This window comes from Platalea leucorodia (assembly GCF_965183815.1).
Source record: "Platalea leucorodia genome assembly, chromosome: 5".
NCBI lineage: Eukaryota > Metazoa > Chordata > Aves > Pelecaniformes > Threskiornithidae > Platalea > Platalea leucorodia.
In genome coordinates, this window is record NC_138827.1 from 2,638,259 (window position 1) to 2,654,804 (window position 16,546).

Genomic DNA, 16,546 nt, shown 5'->3' on the forward strand with positions numbered 1-16,546 from the left:
GGCGGGCTGGGGTCTTGCCTGTCCTCTAAAGCAGCGCTCTCCAAAGCCGGGTGCACAGGGCAATCCGTGGCGGGGGAGGGAGAAAATATTAGACCTTCAGCTGTACAGGCAAATCATTTATACATCCATCAATATACGGGGGTGCATCCTCAAAAATATTTACTGACAGGGGTGTGCAATCAAAAACAGTGGGAGACACTGCTGGAAAGAAGGGAGGTGGGTCCCGGGAGCAGAAAGCTGCTATATGGTGGGGACCGTCCCGCACCGTGTGGGCAGTGTGGCCGCACGTGAGCCGGTGCGTGGATTTGGCGCGGCAGAGCCTCGTCTGCTGGACACAGCAGCGCTCCGGGCCAGCGACGTGCGGAGCCGATGGGCCGCATCCCACCCCCGCACGCCGCGCACTCCTGCGAGGGGCTGCACGCATCTGGCCGGCACCTGGCTCCCATTATGGGGCCGGGGCGGGCGCCACCGGTGCTGGGTTGCGGGGCCGCTGCGGAGCGCGGCCAGTGTGGGATGGAGAGGAGCCGGCTTCGTTCTCACGAGAAACTTCCCCCGCCGGCGTTTCAGCAGGACCGGGGGCGAGGGAACGGCTGTGTGCGCCGGGTGAGCGCACGCTCCTGCTCACGTTTTAATGAGCTCTGTTGTAATGAGCAGGACCGGGGCTGAGGGCGGCTGGGGACAGCTCGGAGAGTGTCCCCGTGGGTTTGTCCCCACCGTGGGTTTGTCCCCCCACCTTGTAGGCCACGTCAGGGGCAGAGCTCGGTGCCTGGGAGCACCCGGGGCTTGCAGCACCCTGCCTGGTGTGGGGCAGGACCGTGCTGTCCCCGCCGCAGCCGGGGTGCCGCACCGCTTCCCATGGCCCCAGGGGTGGCAGAGGGACTCTCTCTCTCCAGCCCCTCTCCCAAACCATGGCCACCATCCCATGGGCCACGTCAGCCCCTGCCATGGTGGGAGAGCACGGCAAGGAGAGGGTCTCCATGGGCGGCATGGCTGTGGCGGCAGGGCGATGCCGTGGCGAGGCAGAGATCCAGGCTGGGGTAACCCAGTCGTGCCCACAGCCAGGACGCCACGGACCCCAACGTGTCACCCCTGCCCAGGATTAGCCCGGGGCCGGTTGGGGACCGCTCACCGGGGGAAGGAGCATCAGGACATAGAGAGACTTTCAGCCTTCCTCCCCCCAACCCCATCGGCGCGGTATCCCACGCCAGGGTCACCCCGGGGGTACCTGACTCCCAGCCTCGGCAGCGGCTTCCTCCGGGCTGGGGGAAGGTCCGCAGCATCCCACATTCCCAAGGAGACCGTGGGAAGCTTTGAAAAAGTTGGCCTGGCTCTGGGCTGCCTATTTATAGCACCGCGCGCTCGGCGCTCTCATGCTTCTGTTCCCCAGCGTAGCTGCACGGGACTGTTTATATTTCCTCTGCTCTGCTTCCCCCTCGGCCGTCCTTCCCAGGAATGCCGCTTGGTATTGCAGACATGGGGAAGTCGAGGAGGATGCGGGATGAGCCAGCGGCATCATGAGGGATGCGGGGGGCACCGGCTCGTCCTCGCCTGGGTGCCCTTCCCTCCTGCTGGGGCTGGCCTCGCCGGCTCGGCAGGGTGCAGGCACGAGGGCTCAGGTCGGTGCCTCGCTTACCTGGGGCTGGGGCTTGGGCACGGCATTTCAGGAGCCCCCCAGCTTGCTGCCCGGGCCGGGGCTCCTGGCAGGCTCGTACTCAAGAGGGTGAAGGTGTTTTGGGGCTTTGATAACAGCCTCATAGCAGGCCTTGGCGGGGCCGGTGGCTGCAAGAGGAGATGAGACGTGGGAGAGGAGGGATGGGTGCTGTGGTCTGCCCAGCCCCAAGCCTAAGCATCCGTGCTGAGGTGGGAGCCTCCGCAGCTGCGTGGGCTGTCCCGGTGGGAGCCCGCTCGCCTTCCTGCCCTTGCTGGGCCGGCAGCATCCTCGGGGACGTTGCGTTGGCCTCAGCGAGGGCAGGAGGGGCTGGATGGGCTGGACGGAGGCAGGGGGCTGTGCTGGCAGCGGGGTGGGAGAGGTGGCAGCGATGCTGCCCTGGCCGGCGGGATCGGGGAGGCGGCGTGGGCAGGAGGGGGCTCACCCCGCTCCCTCCCCACCATGACCCAGACGCAGGGGCCAGCGTGCCGTGCGCGGTGGTGGCTGGGATCCCTGCGCTTCCCCGGGGGCAGGTGACAGCTCAGGGTCTCCCCAAGCTCTGGGCAGAGACCAGGAGCAGGGCTGGCCTGGGAGAGGCTGCTCTGCTCTCCTGGCCACCTCTGGAGTAACTGGGATTTGGCAAGGGAGGGAGATCACTCACATTCTTGTGCTGGGAGGAGGATGCTGTGGTTAACCCCCTCGCTCCCCAGGAAGCCGCTCCTCCTGCCCCCCACTGCCTCGGGTCCTGGGGTTTTGGAGGGAGCGATGGCTTTCCCCACATGAGTGGACCCATCCTTCTTCTATGGACAGAAGGGGTCTGTCCCCAGAGCCCACCATGGCACCCTGGCCTGTGGGGACCCCTCCTGCCCTGGCACCCGCTGGCAAAGGGGTGGCTGAGCCCAGCTCTGGTGCCTCTGCGCCCACTCAGCTCCCTCCACCAGGGTTGTTTCCCACGGGGATCAGATGCCCGCGGTCTACTAGCCATGCCCACGCTCTGCCAGCCACGGGTACGGGCAGGGCTGAGCCATCCTGGCCCCTGCCAGCCACAGGGTCTCTGCCAAGGGCAGAGCTGTGACCCCCCCAGCTACCTCCTGCCCATCCAGCCCCACGGCTCTGCCCTGGGCTCCCCATCCCCGGCTCTCCCTGCCCTGCATCCCGGCTGAGGGTAATGCTCCCCGCGGAGGCAGGGATCACCGCAGGGATCGCCCCGGTGCCAGAGCAGCGTTTGCTTTGTGTCGGGCTCTCCCAGGCAGCCGAGGAGCCGAAGGCGGTCGCTCCCTGTGGGCAGCTGTTACCAGGTCACCCGGCCCCGCCGCGGCATTGCTGCCAACAGCTGCATCCGACACGCCGGCCCTGCTCCCCGGCGCTGGCCCCCGGCAGCCCCTCGCATCCCGCAGCAGAGCGCTCCGGGGCTGCACAGGGAGCAGGGCTGGGGACCCCCGTGGGTACCGGCACCATACCCCAGCCTGTGCTGGGAGGGATGGGTTGAGATGGGGAGAGGGATGGTGCTGGGAAACCCTCCCCATGTGGCTGATCCGGCTCTGAGAAGGGAGCGCAAGCTCTCCCCAGCCTGGGCTGCCTAAAACCAGCTGGGCTGGACCCACACAATGGGCTGGAGGAGGCTGGGCTGCCTCGGTGCTGGCGTGGCCGGGGAGCTGGGAAGCCTCCTCTGCTCCCTGTGTGCCGGCCCGGAGCTGGTGGGCTCCTCTCAGCCTGCTGGGGGGCTGAGCAGCTCAGGAGGGATGCCCATCCCTTGGGCAGCGGCTGGTCCCCTGCTCTGGGGACACAGGGTTGTCCCAGCATCACCCCGGGCTGGGTGCCAGGGTCTCTGCCCAGCTCTGCCAGCCCCAGGGCTCTCCGCTGACCGAACCACACCAGTGTCGGTGCCAGGTCACGCCACCCCATCCCTGCCAAAACCCTCAGCACCAGGGGAGAGAACGGGGGGTGGGGGGTCCCCAGGGACCCCCCTCATGGGACTGACTGCCATCCGGCTCCGCACGCTCACCTCTGGCAACATCTGCACAGCCGGGTGTCTGAGCCACCACCGAAAGCGGAGTGCCCTGGCCCCGGCCTCCCCGCATACTTGCTGCCATACGTACTGCTCAGCCGGGATGGAACTAATGCAGAAAACATGGCCCCGCACTGCAGCCGGCGCAACGTGGGCTGGGAGCGGCAGCGGCATCGCCCTGCCCTCTGCCAGCCCTGCCGCCCGCCCCGGGGGGCTGCCACCCACCGCCGTCTCTCGGGTGCTGTGCTGGATGGTCCGGGGGACCAGCGGTGCGCAGGAGCCAGCAGAGCTGGCGTGGTCGGCTATCGAATCTCCAGCTGTTGTGTTTTGGCTGCCACAGCCGCACGGCTCAGGTGCCGAAGTGCTCTCCCAGCCGACGAGCGGGCTGGCCCTGGCTCCCGGGGTTTCCATCCCTCTCGGCACCGATCCTGGGACGTGTTCCCTTCTCCAGGCCCTTCTCCCCTCCTCAGGAGCTGGCTCCGGTGCCAGCGTGTCGGAGGTGGGGGACGGGCCCCTCCTGTCCCACATCCTGCCCCCGCGGCTGGGAGCGCCGGGCTCGGCTTGGCCAACGCTGCCTCTTCCAAGTGAGCCGCGCTGGCTGGCGAGCGCCGTGTTTGTGCTGGCAAGGAGGCTCGCGTGCCGGAGCCAGGGGGAGGATGAGCTTGGCACCGCCTGCCTTCTCCCACCCCAGCTGCGGGTCTCTCCAGAGAGTGGGCATCCCTCTGGGGCCGGTGGCTGGGACTGGAGGAGGCTGCTCCCAGCAGGGCTTCTCTGGTGGTGGAGTGGGAGATACGGCACCTCTGTGCACCCCTGCCAGTGGCAGAGCCTCGCTGGCCGTCACAGTGCGGCCGTGGCCGGTGGTGCACGGTTCTCACACCGAGGGGGATGCAGCTCACGGGACGTGGCTCCTCCAGCACCCACCTGGGGCTGTGGATGTGTGGGCACCCTCCTGTGCCCACCCCATCCCTCCTGCCCCCACGCCGGGTCCCCCCTGCCCTGCGCGGAGTTGCCGGAAGCGCCGCGCTGGGTTTAGCTCTGGCAAAACCCTCTGCTTTTCCATGCCAGCTCTGAAATCGTTAGCAGTCTTTTATTAGCGCTTCGCAAATGAGAGTGAGGGGGCTGCGAGCGCTGCCTGCGCTGTGGGGCGAGTGCTGGCTGCCGGCTCCCGCTGGGATGCCGGGAACCGCAGGACCCATCTGGGGGCCACATGGGAGCCGGCAAGCAGCCGCCGCCGGCCCCGCAGTAACTCTTCCCCTCCCGTCCTTGGCAGAGCGGGGACACCGGGCTGGGGCTGGTGGGCAGGACGAGGCGGTGGCATGGGCTGGGGGTCCCAGCCCCACAGGGAGCCCAGGGGAGAGGCGGAGCAGGGCTGCAGGGGCTTAGGGCGGTGTGGGGAGCGCGGCTGGGCTTAGTTTGCCGTGTGTTTCGGTAGCATCCAGACACACACGGGGTACCCAGCTCCTGCAGCCGGGATTCAGCACGGATCAAGAGCCCAGGGATGCAGCCAGGGAAGTAAGTCCCTCTGTCACCATGGCTGTGGCCAAGCCTCTTCTCGTGCCTGCCGGCAGCTTCCTCGCAGCACGCTGGCCCCTGAGCCCCCTCGCCGGGTGTGAGGAGAGTCTCGGGGGGGCAGGGAGCCGTCCTGTGCCCCCTCACGCTCACGTTACCTGCTGCCACCCTCCGCTCCTCGCCGGGAGCCAGGCCAGCCGCTGCACAAAGCAACCACGCCGGCACCGGCACAGGGTGGGGGCTCTGGACTGTCACCGCTTGCAGGCTGTCCCCACTGCACTGTCACCATGGGCATCTCTCAGCAGAGTCGGGAGCCAGCACTCGGCTCCATGTGCTCAGCTCCGGGGCGGTTCACGGCCACCGCCGGTGAAGCACGCGTCCCGCGCGGTGTGCCCGGCGGTGATACCGACGGCCGTGTCTCCTGTGCCTTGCAGAGTGTCTTGGGACATGAGAACAACAAGGACTCCCGGCTGCTCTGGATGGGCTCCAGCGATTACCTCATCTCCGTCGGGTTCAGCCAGGTACGGTCCTCGCCGCGAAGGTGGCCCCGGCACTACCGGGATGTCCAGCCCTGCTCCCTGCGGCGGCTGTGCTGGGGGCCCAGGTGCTTTTTGGGTGGCCTGTCCCCCATGAAAGCTGGAGGTCCCCTCCCCAGGTGACCTGGCCCTTGCTGGGGATGGAGGGAGGCTGGCTGGTGAGGGAGGTGGTGCCACGGGCCCAGCTGGGCAGCCCCGGTGCCCACCGACGCCATGTCTGTGCCCCTGCAGATGCGGGAGCGGGAGGTGAAGCTGTGGGACACGCGGCGGTTCAGCGGGGCGATGCTCACCGTGGCACTGGACACCTCGCCCGGGTAGGGACGGGGACTCGCTGCGGGGCGGGAGGGCGGGCGGTGGGGACGCAGGGCAGCGCGGCGGGGATGCCATGGTCAGAGAACCGTGGGGAGCGCGGTGGCGGAGCAGGAGGTGGCACAGAGCTCCTGGCACCGGCAGCACTCAGCCACAAAGCTGGGGACGGCACGGTCACGTCCCCAGCACCATTTGGGTGGGATGGGAGGGTGGTGGCAGTGCTGGGGATGGCGCGGAGGCGTCCCCAGCAGCGCTGGGGTGGGACGGGTGCTCCGTGGCACTGTGGTGGGTGGTGGCACTGCTGCGGACAGCGCCGGCAGTGTCTGTGGTGGTGGTGAGCTGGGTGGGCATGTGCGCTGGAGCAGCACGACAAGATGCTGCGGGCGAGCGAATCCCTTTGGTGCTGCCCACGCACCGGAGCGGCTCGGCCCCGACCCCCTGCTCATGGTGGGGCCGTGGTGCTTTGTGCCATGGTGCCATGGTGGCTGCCCAGCCAGCCGTGGCCAGGCCGGCGGCAGAGCCGTGCTCACCGGGCATCCCGTGGGGAAGTGGAAGAGGAGCTTTCGTGGCCGTAAGGGGTCAGCGCCCCTTGTCAAGGTGTGATGGAGCCGTCTCCTGTCTGCCGGGCACCGCTGAGGCGAGGAACACTCTGGTTAGACCCAGCCTGGCCTCTCCCACACCGCCCGGTGAGCTGGCCCGGTGTCACCATGCGGGTGAGGAAACGGGAGAGAAGGAGGAGGAGGCAGCGCCTTCATCCCACCAGGGTGACGGGGATTTGGGGCAAGGTCCTTGCCGGGCTGCACTGGAAGCTGCCGGCTCTCCCCAGAGCTGCTGGCAAAGCACAGGGACGCCGGGACCCTCGCCGCACACTGGGCTGCCTCCGTGGCGGGCCAGGATGCCGGAGCAGGCTGGGTGGTCGGCAGCCGCCGGTTGCCGATATGGGGCCTCTGGCAAGGAGCTGAGTGAGCCGTGACAGCGGGGCTGGCCCTTGGCTGCCCTGCCGGCATCCCCCACACTGAGGTGTCAGCTCCAAGCCGGTGCTGACGGCAGGCGGGACCGACAGGAGGGGAGAGGATCGGTCGCGGGCACGGTGAGGAGGTGCTGGCACGGTGGCTGGGGGAGCAGCCCCAGGTGGGAGCAGGCGAGGAGGCGGATGGAGCATCCCTCGCCCTCCTGCGAGCTCCCGGGGTGAGCGGTGAGCGGCTCTCCTGCTCCCCAGCTCTGCCAGCACAATGGGCAAAGGCAGCCATGGGGTTGCCACATCCAGCCTACATGACCGGCCATCATTAGTGTCCAGAGTGAACACTCCTGAGGGAGGCCGGGGCACACAGCATGCTGCAAGGGGACGCTTTGGGGTCCTTTATTGCTGCTGGCAAAGAATCCAGTGGGAATTACCCCAAATCCCGCTGCTTCTCGCACCCTGCGCGCGTGGGCCTCCCTGCCGGCGCTGGGCCGGGGCGAGCCAGCCCGGCTAAATTGGATGCAGACGCCAGGCTGCGCTCAGCCCCCTTTGCGCAGGCTGGAGTTATTTTGGCTGCCGGGTTTATCGGCCGTCAGGAATGCGGCTGGCGGGCGCTGCCTGCGCGTCATGCCGGGGCTCTGCCGGGTTGCGGCTGCGTGGCGGGGTGATACGGAGAGGGGCTGGGGGTGGTGGGGGCGAGCAGGGACCCCCCCGCCGTGCCGGGGAGCCGCCAAGGAGCGGGAGGTGCTTTTTTTAGGCAGCCGCGCCGGGGCCGGCCGCGCTTCCAGCCCCAACCGCTCCCCGCCTGTAAATCTCGCAGAGATGACAAATGGCGGAGGGGGATTTGGGCTGGCTCCCGGCAGAGCCGCTGAGAGGGGGCCGCGCTCTCCCTCCGGCAGAGCCGTCCTGATCGGGGGCCGTCGGGGTGTGATGCTGGGGAGTCCTGGAGCCGTGGCTAGGGCAGCGGGTGGAGGGTTTGGGGGTCACCGGGTCCCCTCCGGCGGCAGTGCCCCAACAGGGGAGCTGCCCAAACAGGCTGCTGCTGCTCCAGGGACGGCAACTCGGCACGCCGGGGATGGCGGAGCCGCCGCGGGGCTGGGGTGCCCGTTGTGGATCGCCAGCGTGGCCGTGGGTGCCCAGCGTGGGGCACCGAGGACCGTCCGGCAGCGCGGCGATGCCAGCCATGCCGTGAGCCAGGCGTGAGGAGCCGGGCGCAGCAGCAGCAGCTCATTGAGGCTCTTTGAGGAAGCAATCAGTGGGCGGGCAGGAAACTCATACCATTCATTACTGACGCCGGGCCGGCAGGAAGGGGAGACCGCGTCCCCACCGCGTCCCCACTGCACCCTGCCACGGGGGCCCGTGCCCGCTGAGCCGCCATCGTGCGTCCCAGGCACCCTGTGGGCACCCCAAAGCGGGGCCATGGCGTGCCCCAAGGTGGGGGACACCCCCGGCACGTCCACCCCAATGCCCACAGCCGCACCGGACCCCGCGGGGTGGCTGTGCCCCTGCCCAGCATCCACAGGGGAAGAGGGCAGAGAGTGGGGGGGCACCGGCGCCATTCACCCCCACATCAGCAAATGCGTTTTGGGGGTCGCCCATCCCAAATCCTGAGCAGTCGAGATCATTGCGACCGCATAAACCTCATTTTCAAAGCATCTTGGCTGTGCCGGGGCCGTGCTCGGGAGGTGACCCCCCGCAGCGATGCCCAGACCCCCGAGGGAGCTGGTGGCGGGAGGCAGGCGTGGCCCCGGCCCCTCTCCGTGCCGTGGCCCTCAACGTGCCGCCTTCGCGTACCCGCCGCTCCCTTCGACTCGGGTTTTGTCTTCCCCCCCCCCGGCCCCATTTAATTAGATCAAGGAGCAGCAGGGCAGGAGCCAGGAAGGGGCCTCAATAGGTTATTGTTGCCCTAAATTGTAACCAGCACCGGCGGGGTTGGGTTACCGGCTCCGACTCGGGGTCAGCGACCAGACCCCGCTGCCGCGCGCCCGGCGGCCGGCGCAGCGCTGCCCGGGGACGGTGCCGTCACCGCGTCGGGGCCGGCGAGAACAGCGGCTCCCTTGTGTCGCCGCATCTTTTGGTGTCCCAAAAATGCCCCCTGGGAGGCTGGGAGGTGCCCGCTTGCCGAGCAGGGCTCGGGGTGCCCACAGCGTGGCCGGCTCGGGGCTGTGGCTGGGTCGGTAGGGCCGAGGGACCAGCTCAGCAAAGGTCCCGGCGAGCCGTGTCCCCATGGTGTGTGCCGGCACTGGGCAGATCCCCACCGGGCAGGACGGTGGTGGGGGCTGAGAGACGGGCATGGCTGGACCCCCACCGCCCTTCACGGTGCAAAGTCCGCCAGAGCTGGGAGGTGCTGGAGCCAGGACCTGCCCGCGGCGGGGAGCCGGCACGGCAGGATGTTTGCGGAGGGATTTGGGGTTGTTTGGCTCCCCCAGCACTGGAGCAGGACACGGAGGGGCCTGGACGGTTCCTGGGGGACGCTGCCTGGGGATGCTCAGCCCCCAGCACCCGCCCGCTGCCCCTGCCCTGGCCAAAGCCTGCGGCTGAGCCGGCTCTTGGGGGCTGGGCTTGCAGCCCCGGCATCTCCCAGCTTCAGCCCTCGTGTGCACCAAGGCTCATGACCCCACCGAGGCACGTGTCCCCACCGTCCCCCTGCCACCTCTCCCCGGTCACCAGCAGTAATGGCACCTTGGTGGCTGTTCCTGCTCCCACCCCGCCTGGCCCCAACGCTTTTTCCTGGGACTTAGGAGCCCTTTTGGGTCGTGCTGGGCGTTTTGGGGGGCTCTGGCAACACCCACCCCAGTGGTCAGGTCTTGGTGGCAGAGCCCTGAGCAGGACAGGTCCATCCCTGTCCCCATCCCTGTCCCCATTGCCATCCCCCCTGCAGACCCCTGCCCTCGCCCCCTCCTCCCACGGGTGCCTGGGCTGGCGGCCATCAGCGGGGAAGGGGCTTTGTCCTTCTGCTCCCGCTTGGCTGCCAACCTGACACGAGGAGCAGGGAGAGGCCACCCCATCAGGTGCCACCCCAGTGGGACCCCTCCCCGCGGGGGCGAGACGCTCCTGGGCGGCCGCACGAAGGGGTTAATGCCGGGGCGGCCGCCCGGCTCTGTCGCCTGCCCCGGTAATTACGGTGTGTAAAAATAGCCCATGCCGCTGGTGGGGCCGCTCAGGCGGGAAGGCAGCAAGCGGCGGCAGCGCCGAAATCGCTCCCAGATGGGCCACAGCCTCAGCCCACTGCCGCCTCCGCGGCCGACCGGTGCTCCCCGGCCCCGGCCTCCCCAGCTTTCCAGGAAGCCGGCGGGATTTCTGCCTCTCCGCAAACCCTTCCTGGCAGCCGACGCTTTGCGGCAACGCGTCGGGCTGTGGGACAGCCGCACGCCTGCCCTCGCCCCACGGGAGCGGGGACCCCCGGCACCCTGCACCGAGGCAGCATGTGTCCCCGGGGCTCTGCTCCGGCTGTGGGGGCCTGGGGGGCCCAGGGGACCAGGCTTTGGTTTCCACAGGGCCGTTTCTCTGGAGGCCGGAGACCTCCAGGCTTGCAGCCATCGGGGTGCAGGCGGGAGCCGGGCAGGGCTGGGCCAGCACCGAGGCCAGCGGGACTCGCCCCGGTGAAGCCAGTGGCTCCTCCAGTTGTGGCTCATCCCCGTCCTGCCGGTGGCTTCTGGCTGGAGCTCTCGGTTACCGGCCCCGCTGGATCGCATAGCGAGAGGGATTGGGTTTTTTTTTTTGGGTTCATTTCAGGGGGTTTTGCAATCCTTCCCCGGTGCTGATTCAGCTCGGAGGAATTAGCAGCGCTGCACGCTGTGCCGCTCCGAGTCGCTCCTGGCGCACGCCAGGGCTGGCAGTGGCCAGGGGGACTTTTGCGCCGGGGTTCGGGAAGCCACGGGGGCTCGGGGGCTGCAAGGGCACGTTTTGGGTGCTGCCGAGCTCCTGCAGAGCCGCCTGGGTGCAGATGTGGGTGTCGGGGTGGGGTCTGAGGCCCACGGGGCACTGAGCCCTGTCCTGGCCGCGGCATCCCCGTACCCCTCTGTGCCGAGGCCGAGCCCCGCTGTTCCCTCCTGGCCGCCGTCGCCCGCACCTCCCGGCTGGCACCGATAACCTCGGCTCGGGGCTTCCCCGCTGCGCTGCACCTGCCAAAGCTGAGCCCCCGCTTTGCTCCTGCCGTGCCGGCGCAGCCGCTGTGGCATCCCCGACGCAGACGGTGGTTGCTTTGGAGCTGCTGGAAGTCCCCCAGGAGCAACGGGACCTGCCAAGGAATCGTGGGGGTCCCCGGCACCCACCTGGCATGCGGGGGTCCCCCGCAAACCTCCAGCTAATTGCAAACAGGGAAAGCAGCTTCGTTAGGGGAAGGGCACATTGTGAAGGCAAGCAGCAGGAGGGAAGGCAAAGGGCCAGGAGGGCTCGAGGGCCCCTGCGAGGTCCCCGCTGCCGGTCCCCTGCAGCCTGGGGGGGCGAGGGGACACGCTGGGACCCACCCTGCGCCCGGCCGGGCTCGGGGGGCTGCGGCGGCGGCTGGCCAGAGGCACCCAGCGCGAGGCCGCGGCTCCGCCGGGGATTTTTCTTCTCTCCTCCTCACGGGGCTGGAAAATATACAAAGCTCGCAGTGAAAATATTTACACAGCAGCAATTTTCAGAGGAATTTGGGATGTTAATTTGAAAAATCTGTGGGGAGAGGACCACAATGGGCCCTTTGAGCGGGCGAGCGTGGCCATCGCACCGGCCTGCCCGCGCCGGCGAGGGGCCCCTCCTGCCGCTGCGCCGGCCCTAATGGGAGCCAGCCCTGCCGGAAGCCCACCTGGGAGCCAGGGGGGCCCCGCCAGCCGCCCCCGCCGCCGCCCCGCGCCCCTAATTGCATCCAGAGCCGCTCCCTCCCGCCGTCGGCCCCGGGCGAGCGGGACCGGGGCGGTTGCGGGGTCAGGGCCGTATCCCGCGGCAAAGCGGTGCCTCCCGAAGAGCCGCCGGTCCCCGGTGCGGCCGACAGCTCGCGCGGCACGGCGGTGACCCTCGGTTCCGCTGGCGGCAGCCGCGGCGTTTCAGCCCGCTTTTTGCTCATTCTCTCCAAATCAAACACACCTCGGCAGGCAGGGCCCCAACCTGGAAAATTCCAGCTCGAAAGATAAAGGATTGGAAAACGATTAAAACCAGAGGGTTGGAGCAGAAACCACTTGGCAGCGGGAACCTGCCGAGCGCCGGCTCGCAGCCCGCCCCACCGGGGCCAGCACACGAAACCGGCTGTTCCTGGGGCCGGGGGCTCACCACGGGGGGCTCCGAGCCTTGGCTCGGGCTGCAGCCCCCCGGTTTGGGGGGGAACCGAGCAGGCTGACGCTCGTCACGGGCGCTTTGGGGGTCCCGGTGCCGCCGGGGGTGACGTCAGGAGGTTGGGCTGGGCTGTTTGTCCCGCAGCCGGCCCCGGAGCCATCTGGCAGGCGGGGAGGGATGAAGTAAGGCTGGATGATGCGCAGGGCAGGGGCTGATTCGAAACTCGTGGCCTCTGTTTTGGGAACACCTCCTCAGCGCCTGCGGTGGGGGGCAGCGCCGTGGGGGTGAAGCCTCCCCAGCGCCGCCGCCCAGAGCCGGGAAAACTCCCACCTCCCTCACCCTGACTCATCCCGGCACACGCCAACAACAACGGGAGGACGCGGCCGACCTTCCCGCTCCTCCGCGGGGGACGCGTCATGCTGCCCGCACCGCTGCCCGCAAGCTGGGGGGAGATTGGCAGCACCTGCAAAAGCGCTGAGGGCTCTGCAAGAGGTTTTCGCTGTTGTTATTTTAATTTTTTTTTTTTTTACAAAAAGACACCCTTCTGATCTGCCTTACAAAAGAGATGTACACAAACCTGTACTAGAAAAAAAAAAAAAAAGTGTTTTCCCAGAAGAAATGGGAAATAACCGTGTATAAATACTCTCTCCGAGTTCTTAAAGCTTCAATTCCCAGTTTGCCTGCTCGGCGCTTCCTTTGGCCCGGGGATCCCGAGGGTCCCAGCACCTCGGCCGGGCCTTATTGCTCACATCAGCTTCCCGGGAGTTGAGAGTCACGGGCCGTGCTCCGCTAAAGGACCCTTGTTACCAGCACGTGGATGTCCCTTAGCCGAGTCACCGGCAGCTTTCTTTTTAGCAGTAGCTAAAAAAAAGCCCACCCAAACCCCAAATTAAAAACCCCCCTCTCTTTCGCTACCCACGTTCTACGTAGAGGCACAGAAATCAAGGCACCGAGCGGTAAAATTAGTGTCTCCTTCCGAAGCGCAGCCGCCTCTCGGAAATTGCACGTTATGGGTTTGGGGTTTTTCTGCCTTAGTTCAGTTAACTCCTCGCCGGTCCTCACCCCGGCGGGACGCAGCCGGGTGCCGCCGCTGGAGCTCATCCCTCGTCTGTCCGGGGCTCCCCTCGCCCGGCAGCCCCGTCCCGCCCGGCTCAGAAATAGGAGGGTTTGAGCCCCGGGGTGTTGTTGTTGCTGGGGTAGTGCGACTGCATGAGCGGGACCTCGCACTCGGAGCTGCCGGAAAGCATCGCCGCCTCCGGCACCTTGCAGCCGTGGCTGCTCAAATCCCCATTTTCCAAGCAGGCTTTCACCCCTTCCAGCTCCAGCGGGCTGGCGTCCACTCCGGCGCCGGCGTGCGCCTTCGCCCGGCGGTGCCGGCGGTAGTAGGTAGCGGCAGTCACCACCACCACCAGCAGCAGCACGGCGGCCAGCGCGGGGACGATCATCAGGGTCAGGTTGCTGTCCTTGCTCTGGGTGACGGGCGAGTGCTGCTGGTGGCTGACCGGCAAGGTCTGCGCCTCGGCACAGTGCTCCTCCTTGGAGACCTCCCCCAGGGGCCCGATGCAGACGCGGTAGGTGCAGTTGGGCTTCAGCGCCCGCACCGTGTACTCCGAGAGCGAAGCCGGCAAACGCAGCATCACCGGTCGCTTGTCCGGCCCGGAGAGATTTCGGTAGCTCAAGCGGATCCCCTTCAGCTGCGCTTTGGACTGGACGTAGTTCTGCAAGTCCACTTTGAGGGAGGTGCTGCTGACCTGCGTGATGCTGATCCGCCGGCCGGGCGGCGGGGCCTGCGTGGCCGGGGACGGCGTCGTCCCCTTCACCTCCACCTGGCAGTACGCCCCGGCGAAACCCTCCGGGCACAGGCACTCCAGGTGGTTTTGGGCACCCAGGTGGCAGGTGCCACCGTTCAGACACGTGCGAGGGGGACAGATGGGCGGCGGGGGGCTGGTGGGGGCCGGGGGGCCGCTGAAGGGCACCGGCGTGGAGCTGCCTTGGGGGGGCCTGGCCCCCGGGGTGGGAGCGGCGGTGCTGGGCTGTGGCGCCGGGCGGCCGCTGGTGGGGAGCGGCGCAGGCGGCGGCAGCGTGGTGGTGCGTGGGGTGGTGGGGGTGGTGGTGGTGGTGGTAGTGGGGCAGCCGAAGTCGGCGTACTGCAGGTGGTGGAGGAGCTTGCCGGAGTTTTTGGGGGGGAAGTGGCAGCGTGTCTCCTCGGGCCGCCGGAGGACCACGCTGCTGGCGTTCACCCACTGCACCAGCCAGCTCATCTGGCAGATGCAGTTGAAGGGGTTGCCGGCGGCCGTCACGGCCCGCAGCCTGGGGAAGAAGCTGGAGAAATCCCGAGGGATGGTGTTGATGTTGAGGTTGCTGATATCCAGCTCCTGGAGGTTGTGAAGGTTGTGGAAGTCCTCTGCCGGCAGCTGGGAGATGCGGGCGTTGCCAGCCAGGCTGAGCTTGGTGAGGCTCCCCAGCCGCCGCAGCACCGCCGGGACGCGCTCCAGCAGGTTGTCGGAGACGTCCAGCTCGTGGAGGTTGTTCTGGGCCTGGAAGAGCTCCTCGTTTAAGCTCGTCAGGCCCAGCCCCGCGATCTTCAGGGACTCGATGTTGACGGCGTGGAAGGCCCCCGGTGCGATGGCGGGGATCTTGTTCCAGCTGATGTCCAGCAGCAGGAGGTTGGGCAGGTTGAGGGGGGGCACGGCCCAGAGCTGGTTGTTCTGCAGCTTCAGCTCCAGCAGGTTCTCCAGTGTGTCGAAGGCAGCAGCGTGGATGTGCTGGATCCTGTTCCTCTGCAGGTAGAGCCGCTCCAGCAGCCGCAGCCCGTGGAAGGTCTCATTGGTGATCTCCTGCAGCTGGTTGGAGGACAGGTCCAAGTTGACGAGCTCTGTCAGGGGCTGGAAGATGTTTTTCTGGATGCTGGTGATCTTATTTTGCGAGAGGTCCAAGAGCTGGAGGGCGGGCAGCCCGGCGAAGCTGTCCTCGCTGAGCATCGTGATGCCGTTCTCAAAGACGTAGAGGGAGAGGGTGTTGGGGGGCAGTCCCCGGGGCACGGTCTGGCCCCGTCTGGCCGCGCAGAGGATGGTCTTGGGGTCTTGGCACTGGCAGCCCGCGGGACATGCCCCAGCCAGCTCCCCGAGGGCCAAGAGAAGCAGCGTGCAAAGGATCAGCTGGTTCATGGTGTCAGCTCTGCGGGAGAGAGAAACCCAGCCAAGGTTAGGGGCCAGGCCCTGCCGGGGGGGGGGAACCCCGAGCTGGCAGGGCGGTGGGGTGCCTCAGACCCCCCGCTGCTGCCCCCGCACCGCTGCTGGGGTGTGAGAGCCGTCTGCCCGTGCCCTGCCTGGGACCCTCCGGCCCCAAAGGGACCACGGAGGGAGCGGGGAAAGTCCCCGCCAGGCTCCTGCCTCCTCCTCTGTGCTGCTCTGGCCCGGGACAGAGCTGGCGAGAGCGAAGCGGCACCACCCCAGCCCCACGCTCTCCCCCTCCCCGGACCCCCAGGATTTAGGAACACAGCACCCTTGTGCACCCCGGGCTCTACCATGAGACGCGTCCCACCGGCCTTGGCCTGGCATCTTGGTACCGTCTCCGGTGGGGCACCGAGACCCCCGGTACGTGGCAGGGCAAGGGCCCCTACCTCCCCGGCTGCTCTCAGCAGGGTGCAAATCAAACATGGGGGATGAGGAGCAGCCTGGCTTGGGAGCCAGGGGAGGGGGTGGGAGCCTGGCTGGCTTTCCCGGCACACCGAGCACCGCTTAACCCTTTGCTTGTGCCGCCGTCCCGGCGGCTGCACCCGCGGGGTTTGCTCCTGCCCAGATCGCCAGCGGCAGCAATCCCCTCAGGGACAGGGGCACGCAGAGGTGGCCCCCACTGTGGGGTGGCCTGGGCACAGGCTGTGGGGCCGAAGGACCAGGTGCTCCCTTGCGCCACAGGTCCCTCCTGTGCCCTTCAGAGCCGGCTGCATCCCCACAGAGTCCTGGGGCTCGAACTCACCCCCAAGCTGGCTCCTGTCCCCTGGGGGCCACGGGTCACCTTGCTGTTCCCCTTCCTGCTGGCACCCCAGGGACCCAGCGCGGCACCCTGGGCTGCATCCTCGTCCCTCAGGGACGGGGTCAGGGATGGAGGGGACAATGCTCTTGGGGTGTAACTCCCCCTGCCCCAGCCCCCCACAGGTGCCCCAGCCGGTGTCCTTGCTTCACAGGCGACTGCTTCCTCTCTCAACCTCGTCTTTCAGCCCTTTTAATGACACTCCTAATTAGCACGGGTGAGGGGGGTGGCAGCAGGGACCCGATGCCTCCTGCCACCCCATCTCAGGGGCAGAGGCGAACCCCACCAGG

At 67.9% G+C, this 16,546-nt stretch overlaps 2 protein-coding genes across 3 annotated transcripts in view; one reads left to right on the forward strand and one right to left on the reverse strand.

Moving 5' to 3' along the window:
* LOC309591557 (coronin-7-like) overlaps window positions 1–16,546 on the forward strand; it is a 38,723-nt gene that overhangs the window by 11,489 nt on the left and 10,688 nt on the right. For both annotated transcript variants that reach the window (XR_014228379.1, XM_082314077.1), the window contains exons 8-9: window positions 5,600–5,686; window positions 5,933–6,015. Coding sequence is in view for 1 of the 2 variants with exons in the window: in XM_082314077.1 (XP_082170203.1) it covers window positions 5,600–5,686; window positions 5,933–6,015 (170 nt within the window). In the remaining variant the exon portion in view is untranslated. The remainder of the gene's footprint in view (window positions 1–5,599; window positions 5,687–5,932; window positions 6,016–16,546) is intronic.
* Window positions 13,165–15,401, reverse strand: VASN (vasorin). Its single transcript, XM_082314079.1, has one exon. It carries the CDS (start codon window positions 15,389–15,391, stop codon window positions 13,376–13,378), a length of 2,016 nt encoding a protein of 671 aa, XP_082170205.1. The 5' UTR covers window positions 15,392–15,401; the 3' UTR covers window positions 13,165–13,375.